The sequence below is a fragment of the Nyctereutes procyonoides genome, unplaced genomic scaffold (assembly GCF_905146905.1).
Source record: "Nyctereutes procyonoides isolate TBG_1078 unplaced genomic scaffold, NYPRO_anot_genome, whole genome shotgun sequence".
Taxonomy (NCBI): Eukaryota; Metazoa; Chordata; class Mammalia; order Carnivora; family Canidae; genus Nyctereutes; species Nyctereutes procyonoides.
Window position 1 is genome coordinate 20998977 of NW_026575030.1, and position 9294 is coordinate 21008270.

At 38.8% G+C, this 9294-nt stretch overlaps 1 protein-coding gene across 2 annotated transcripts in view; it reads left to right on the plus strand.

Annotated features, from left to right (window-relative positions):
• The window catches only part of LMLN (leishmanolysin like peptidase), an 82363-nt gene extending 77008 nt beyond the window's left edge, over positions 1-5355 (plus strand). For both annotated transcript variants that reach the window (XM_055316334.1, XM_055316335.1), the window contains one exon: positions 1272-5355. In XM_055316334.1, coding sequence (XP_055172309.1) covers positions 1272-1372 — 101 coding nt within the window. In that variant the 3' untranslated portion in view covers positions 1373-5355. The remainder of the gene's footprint in view (positions 1-1271) is intronic.
• Positions 5356-9294: the final 3939 nt, after the last annotated feature.

Below are 9294 nucleotides of genomic sequence, written 5' to 3' on the forward strand. Positions count from 1 at the left end.
ATTGTTGACACAAGGACTACACTTTGAGAAGGACCATTCTTATTAAGTGGGATTTTTTAAAAGATTTAACAAATACCAACATGATTCCATTGAAGAATAGAGATTCCCCATGATTTACCTGGCTTACAGGCAGTAATTTTTAAAAAATACTTCATCCACACTGCCTAGTGCCCAGAAGAATAAGCTCCGGTGCCTTGATATTATTTTTCTCACCTTTTAAGCAAGTCAGACTTGAAGCTTGGTTGATTCTTCATTGATCGAAATATTAGAAAGGACAACTCATTCTAAAACAACGTCAGGCTGACCTGTTCTCTTGACTGAAATAAAAATGTTTTCCATTCTGAGAATTATCTTGGGAAGTCATTTTAGCCCTGAGAACAACTTGTGGCTAAATTAAAATTTATTCCTAGTGCCCAAGACCATAGAATCTTCTACCATCTCCGTATCAGCCTGGCATGATACAGGTAGATGGGTAGGTAGTTAGAGATCAGGGACCATATGTTTACCTGGACAGTGCATGTGCTTATGGTCTTGGTTATAATTGTTATAATTGTTAATATATAACTTGTTATAATTGTTAATAGCATTCCCTTGTGTTAATCAGAAAGAAAATTTAGTTGATCTAAGCAAATTTTATTTCACACTTCATAAAGTAGGCAATCTCCACTCTCAAGAGTACAGAGAACTGCAAAATAAGGGAAAAGAACTGCAAGCAGGAAACAAGTACTCGGGTTAAGTTGATTGGCTGGGGTGGCATATCTGACCTTATATAGAAAGATGAAGGACAAAGGAAATAAGTACAGATCCCAGAGCTGGCTTAGCAATTGAAGATTAGCTTACTTGGTATTGCGTTTCTGGTCAAGTGGAGGAACATAAAAGTTATCTAAGTTTCAGTTTGCTGGCATGGCACCACTGGCACAAGTGACTGTATCTTGGGAAATTTATTGCAACACTGTTTACTTTCCTTTATAGCATCTTAGGCTTTGTTGGGATATTTCCTGAAGACTTCTTTCTTCTTCTATCCACCTGAAGATATGGTGGGTACATCATCTTTTCTTCCTGCATAAAATATTTTATTCTTTTTCCGTAAATGTATAAAAATGACTTTGCATATCTAGGTTTCAGGAAGTTAATTTTGATTCTCCTTTCCAAGGTGGTCCTTTTAATAGTTTACCTTTTAATAGTCACCTGTACTCATCTGTCAGTTTTTAGTTGGTATGGTTTATTCCAGAAATGTCTCCAGAAAGTCAATTTCTTGTTTTCTACCCTAGATCTCTGTTCCCGTTCCTCTAGCCTGGTAGCCACCCTCTGGCTTCTGCTAGGCAATCTCTTTCCTCTGCTGGCTGGATTTCTTCTGTGTGCATGGCACTAGGAGTGGAAAAGTGAATTCTCAAGACATTCCTTTGTGTCATGTTCTTCCGAACAAAGCACAAAATCTGGGTGAGTGCCAGCCTGTACAGATGGCAGAAGTGATGTTCCTGACTTTGGCTTGGAAGTGTTGACCACAGTCGGACCTTGAAGCAGAACTTCACAGCAGTCACTCTTCAGCAGCAGCCCAATAGCCTCAGAGGTTGGAGGAGGAGAAGGAATTCTAAGTCACCATGTCTTTATCTGTCAAGATATATAACCTGCCTGAAGTTTGCCTTTGAAAATGGGATAATTGGTGAAATTTTCAGAGTGATTACATACCCCAGCATTTTCATTAACCTAAAATGTTGGGAAAGTTCATCAATACTGCAGCAACTTAAAAAACAGCTATTACAAGATTATAAGTTATGAATCCTGTCCTCAAAAGTATAAATTGTCCTTTGACTTACAGATAGTAATCGAATTGGGTTTCTACATCACCGCTGTACCTATATTGAATTTAATAGCTGTGCATGATACACTTAAAACATTGTCCTCATTATTCTAAAAGGCTTTTTTTTTATTATGTTTTGCTCATCTTATGATTTAACCATGCTTGCCTTTTTCAAACCAGCCATGTGACAGTTTACTACTGAACCATTATGTGTTGGTAGACCCTTCAGTGTATTCTCCAGTAGTTTAATAATGACTTGAAAAACTGTGGGGGAAAAAAAAAAAAAAGAAAGAAAAGAAAAGAAAAACTGTGGGAGCAGAGAGAGAAAAATACTCTGCCCTGTAAGAACACTGAAGACATGCAAACAGAAGAAAACATAATTGTATGTTTTTCAGATAATAATTATGACAACTGTAATCCAGCAAAAACAGAACTATTCCTTTTTGACTAATGAAGATAAATTATGGTACTACATAGGGAGATACGCAGTTACTTGCAAGTATGCTACGAAATTGTTACAGAAGAATTTCTACTATCTGAAAATCATATATAAGGAGAAAAATATGAGTCAAAACAAGGTGGTCTGAATTGTTTACTAATAGCAAAGTGCAGGTTGGGTGTAGGGCCTATTTATTTAGTAGGGCTGCCTTTACCCACAACATAAAACTCAGTCGACAGAAGTCAGAAAATTGCCTGTCCTTTAAAAGGAAGTGATGTTCTTGATTCAGTGTGATTTCTGCCAAGTGCTCTGAATGTCAAAATGAAGAAGTTCAATGAAGCACAGGTAAATGGCAGTAGTAACTATGACTCTGGTAAGGTAGCCAAATGCCTTGTCATCTCATTAGTAACATTTATGAATGGATGAACAAGATTCCCATTGTCACTACCTACTATCCAGCGAAACCACAGACAAGGGAATGGATTTGGCAGGCAAAAACAAACAACGTAAAAGGAGATGATAATTTTTTGCTTCCTTCTTTTGACACTCCTCTTGTTACCATGTAGACTCTCATCCTCAGAAGCAATTCTGCTCTGGTACTAGAGCTTACCACTCCCTCTTAGTAATTCCAATTTGAAATTTATTAATGATTAGTAATGCCCAGTTCTCTCTACAGCTAATGAAATCCTGCAGCATTATAAACATAACTCCTGGACAAGATTTTTTCACTCATTCATTCATTCATTGGTTCTTTAACTCAGCATATAGTTATTGAGCGCTCCATTTAAGAGATTGTGTTAAGTGAGCAAGCAGTATAATTACTAAAAGGTAATTCCAACTGATTATTTGGTATTGGAGCCAAACTACCACCCCAGCATAGAGGAAAGCCGCTTTTTTCTAATGCATAAATTTTAAATATGTATTTGCATGCAGTTTTAAATTGGAGGTATTTGTCATTGTAAAAAAGCTGGGAGTCTCTAGCATAGCCGACTTCAGCTAAAGAGAAACTAATAGTAATGGTGTCAGGCCAGTGCTCAGTTTTCTGCCTTTGTCACACTTACTTTAAAGGTCAGAGAAAAGTGTAGAGTGTATTTTTAAAGAAAATCATAAAACTCTAAATTTATATATCTATTGTGATTATGAATCATCCTGCAAAGTCGTATAAAGAATTTCACCAAAAATACAATGGATAATATATTTGAGATTCACAATGGTAGGTTTGATTATATTTTGACTGTTGTGCAGTAATGCCATTTAGGTAGTATTGTTTCCGAGCATGGTGCTTTTTATACTTGAAATATATTTTTGCTTTATTTTTTATTGATATAATTATATTTGCACTAATGACTTTCTGAAGAAAATATTATAGATGACATTTTTTCTATATATATTTATTAAGCTTGGAATCTGATACCCTAGTGTTTTCTCTGCACAAATAAGGAATTTGATGAAGTACGAGGCTAAGAAATCTTGACTTTCTGAGGGTAACTAATGGCTCCTGTGTCTTCCTTCCTCTTCAACGAGTCTTGAGAGTGGTTGCTTATCACCGATTCTTCCTAGTGTACTCCTTGAAGACTTAGAAGGCCACTGAACCTGTAAGAAATGTTAAGGGGAACATTTGAGTCACTTAGAATATGACCATATTCTAAAAACACACTTAAAATCTGAGATTTTAATGCAGAATTAGTAGGCTAGGATTCATCTTTGAACTGAAGAATTTGAAATGGCCTAAATGTTGGTATCCTGTGGCAGGATGCCCTTTATGTTAACAAAAGTAGTTCACTGAGAAGACTAGCAGACTGCGGCCACTGGTGGAAGTGAGGTGGGAAGAGAAGGAGGAGTGGCTGATCTGGGGACAGACAGTAGAGTCTCTGACTCAAAAAGTGTGGAGTGCATGTAAAAACTGACTAGACTACCTCAGTTTTCAGTTCAGATTTAGGTTCATTTTGATAGTATTAATGTCCCAATTGTCAATAACAAGTGAATTTGTTTCTCAGGTTTTCAAGAACAGAATTTACAGGAAGGCAGCAAAAACCATGTAGGCAGACTTAAGCTGACAGCTTTAAAGAAACTGGCAAGCAGTTAGGGTAGTCTTAATGTAGACCCCTCTAATATTCTCCTGAAGAACATCCTTTTCCCTTACTTACTTCTTAAGGATATTTATTTTTGTTAAGTCCAAATAGACATTCTTAAAATGTTATAAATTATGCTTGAAATTAGCTTCAGCCTAGTATGTTGGCTTAGCGTTTATCAATATTTGAAGATGAAACAAATTAATGAAGTTTAAGTGACTTTAGGAAGATACATAAATATACCTGAGTATTCTATAAAATTTAATCAATATTCTCCTCAATATTATAGAAGACTTACTGAATGAGATGAACTGTAAAATGACTAGCTGCTTTCTCAGAGTCTTTCAACTCTAATATTCTATGACTAACACTCATCCAGACTTGGTAGGTCATTGCTGGCTCTGATTGCGTCCTGGAGTATGCCAGCTTGCACATCATGTTCATCACAGTGTCTTGTGCTCAGTGCCGTAGCGCTGTCCGTGTCCTTGGACACTGAGTGGAGAGAGAAGAGCCATCTCTGAGGGCATTTGAACAGTCCTGGTAGAGGAGATGGACAGTGGTCAGTGACAGCCTCACAGACCCTTCTCACAGTGGGCACTAGTCATTCATGCCATGTCCTTGCAGCCCTGGCTGGAGGATGAATATATTTTAATAACGTCTGTGCTACTCATTCTGAAGAAAGAAATAACCTGAAAGGATGACTTTTTTTTTTTTTTAATACAGTCAGGATAGGGAAAGAAATGGTAAATTATTTTCTTTTATGTTTACATTTTTGATAAATGAAATAGAAGATTTGAGAACTAATCTTTATTTGTGTTATTGAACTTTACGTGTAATGTATTCCTTAGTAAAAAAAAAAAAAAAACAACAGAACTTTAATAAAAATGGAAACCAATCTGTATCTTGTCTTTACTTACCATCAATTTTTAAAAACTTGGATGAAGAACACAAGCCATGCGCACTATTTGGGGAAGATGAGGAGCTTATTGTGAAATAATTCAATTTCTACTTTAAATGGAGTAAATTATCCTACTTAGAGAATAGGGACAGATCTTATGTAAAGCTATAGTGAGTAGCCCTCCTCAAGTACTCATGTAGGAAAAGGAGCACACTAAAACCATTCAAGTCAAGCTTCTCTGGCTGCAGATTATTCCAGTCACTTTTGTTTTATGCTGTGGACTATGAGTCTCCTTGCATAACCACCCTGGCACATTCACATACCACACTCTGGAGTAGCAGCAAGTAGATTGTGGCTTTAGTCTTGGAGTGTGATTCTTCTTCATAACCTGAATGTAGTTTGAGAAAGGAGAATCTTATCTCCTTTTTTCTTTTTTAAATATTTTATTTATTTATTCATAGACATAGAGAGAGAGGCAGAGACACAGACAGAGAGAGAAGCAGGCTCCATGCAGGGAGCCCAATGTGGGACTCGATCCCGTGTCTCCAGGATCACACCCCAGGCTGCAAGCTGTGCCAAACTGCTGCGCCACCAGGGCTGCCCAGAATGTTATCTCCTGAACATGCTTTCACCATGTGCACTTGGAGCCATTCCGTCCAGTGGCATAGACCCAAACATTTTATGAAGTTGATTTTTTTTAAAGATTTTTATTTATTTATTCATGAGAGACACACAGAGAGAGGCAGAGACACAGGCAGAGGGAGAAGCAGGCCCCATGCAGGGAGCCTCACGTGGGGCTCGATCCCGGGTCTCCAGGATCAGGCCCTGGGTTGAAGGTAGCGCTAAACCACTGAGCCACCAGGGCTGCCCATATGAAGTTGATTAAACCTAGCATGTGTGACCTGATTGTGGGAAATTTTAATAATATTTAGATTTTTTTTAAGCTTTAAATATCTCCTAAAAGCAACTAAAACTGTATGTAATAAATTACTTCAAGTAGCTGAATTAAGCCAGTATTATTTGCATAGCATACTGAAGATAAAGCTGTCTCCATCTTATATATTATAGTATTTACCTTTGGGTATGTTCATAAAATATAGCTTATTTCATAGGTATTATTCATAGACATTAGTATCTTAGACTCAATGCCACTTTAACACTCAATGCCACTAATAGTTAATTTTTTCAATGTAGACAAACAGTGACTCAACTTTCTGACATTATCACATTTGGAAATACTCAAGTCACAGTATGTGAACACATCCTGACTTCCTCTCCTCCACCCCAGTAGGTTTCATAGTGACATTTCAAGAGGGCTACAACCAACTTGGAAGAGATTTTCACATGCATTCACACATATGAATGTGTATATTTTGAAGATTTTGATGTATCTGCTTGAGGTCATGAAAATGTAATGTAAGCAAGATAACCACAAAGAATAGAATTTGCCCTATTGTCACATGTCTCAGCACAGTTTGCCACCCCAGGTCCCAGAGTCTTAAATCTTAAACAGGTTATGCCACTATTCTAAAATGATTTAGGGACACCCTGCGTGGTTCAGTTGGTTAAGCATCTATTTATTTTTTTTTAAGTAGGCTTCATGCTGGGCATGGAGAGCTCAAATTCACAACCCTGAGGTCAAGACCTGTGCTGAAATCAAGAGTCAGATGCTGAACCAACTGAATCACCCAGGTGCCCCAAGCATCTGATTCTTGATCTCAGCTCAGATCTTAATCTAAGGCTCATGAGACCCACCTTGGAGCCAGCTTTAAAAAATAAAATGATTTGGTTAGTTGTGAAATTGTATGCTTGCTATGAAGTAAATAAAATCTGTAAAATCTGCATTTCTTATCATAGGTTTGACAAAGGAGTGAAGAAGGAGCCAGTAAGTGCTATATAGATGCTAAATAACCCTTAGGGATAAGTATCTTCACAGTGGAAAGAAAAATGAAGAAATGAAATGTCTGAGGCAGCTCAGACTGAGGTAAGTTAGTGGCTTTGCCACATTAGGATCTTGCCCCAGAACCTCTGTATCAGCACTATGCACCATTCTGGATTTCCATAGATGGGGGGTTTTCTCCATTTTTGTCTAATTTATCCTCTCACTCCACCCAAGCATATGGGCCATGCCTCCTGCTTCCTCATCATCAATTTAAAACAGTCCTTTTCTCAAATATATGTACATATCTCTTTGGTGGCATCATTGCCTGGGAGCGGTAGTGAGGGGTCCCATCCATCCATCATTTCTTAAAGACAGACAGAGGGAGCCAGCAGCCCTCACTAATTTACTAACCTGGTGGAAACCAGAAACTCCTATGCCCCTTCAGTCTGTTCCTGCTATTTTATGATTTCCATGTCACTATTCAGTTTCCAGATCAGGAATGACAGTGTCTGGTGTGGCTGCCCATGCACCGTGGCCCAGGAGGCATAGTAGTGAGAACGAGCAGACTGGAATCCACTGAGCTGAGGAACATGGTGGGTCAACTCCAGGGTGGGTAGGTAAGCGAAAGGCATAGATGCAGAAGTCATTTAGTCCAGAGGCAGAAGCAGTGAAGGTGAATCTATAGGGGAAAAAGAAGTCCTGGAATTCGTGAAAGATTAGGGAAACAGGACAAGAGAAACAAGAGTAAATGCAGACTGAGCAGACTGCATTGTGTTGGATGGGAAGGGGCTGCCTTTTATCTGGACTCCTAGGGGTACGTGCGCTGAGAGTGCCTTCTGACAGCACAGTGGAGATACTGAATCTAGTGATATAACATTGAAATAGCATTTGTTGGGTACTTGCATTTAGCACCAACTGTGTCAGGCAGGCACTTACTGGGCCTTCCCATGGTCCACAAGAAACCAACAGACATGGTCTTTGTCCTGGAGCCAGTGAAGAATGGCGACAACTGAACAAGCATTTACAGGGAAGTATAGGCTTGAAGTTGGTAAGATAAAATGTAAAGCATGGGAGACAGGGAGAGAGCAAGGCTGAAGATACAGGAGACTGAGATAGCAGTAAAGTCAGGCTCTGAGAAGATAGAAACTAGCAGGGCAGCCCGCATGGCTCAGCGGTTTAGCACCTGCCGTCAGCCCAGGGCATGATCCTGGAGGCCCAGGATCGAGTCCCACATGGGCTCCCTGCATGGAGCCTGCTTCTCCCTCTGCCTGTGTCTCTGCCTCTCTCCCCTATATCTCTCATGAATAAATAAAATAAAATCTTTAAAAAAAAAGAGAGAGAAACTAAGAGCAGCCCATGAGGTATATCATCCACTGTAAGATGGGACATGGAGGGAAGCAGGAGCACATTTTTAGGTCTGGAGGCTGGAAGCTAGGTCCCTTGCTCTAGAAAGGAAGTCCTCGTTGTCTACCGTGAATGAGGTTTGAGATTTGAAGAATACTGAAGGCTTAAGCTTTTGCAAAGAGCTATGTTTGGGTAGTGACTGTTCTGGGTCCATGTTTCCTGGAAGACAGTGTGTGCCTGTTCAGTACATAGAATCAAATCTTTTATTTTATATAATTTTTTTTTAAATTTCATCTTTTTATTTACTGTTTTCAGCTTTCCTCTTTTAGGAATATTACATATTGTCTTCAATTATTATCACTTTTTCTCTACTTAATTTTTTATTTCCTTGTCCTTTTCTCATTTCTGCCCACTGTCTTTTTTAAGGTGTTGTCAACAGCATCTCTTGTCCCTATGCTCCTTTCATTTTTGTTCTACTTTTCTGTTTCCTGAGCCAAAGCTGCCTTCAGTATCCACAAAGCTTAAGACACTGGACCTCTGGGTATGACTGCAGCTGCCTCTAAGGACTTGGGTCTCCATAATCTCGGTTGCTTAAAAAAAAAAAAAAAAAAAAAATCTCGGTTGCTAATAGCTGCAGCAGCAAAAAGATGGGTGCTGCTTCAGGTCTGCTTCTAAAATACTGTGAGTGCATCCAACTGGCAGATCCTAATTTACATACAGAATCCTAACTGCAGGGGAGTGTCAGAAATCTAGTTTAAAGCTTTATACACTCTATACACAGAGGGATGCAGGAATGGAGATTGAGAGAGCTCTCAGTATCTACCACAATCTTGTGTTGCAAACACTTTTTTTACAACT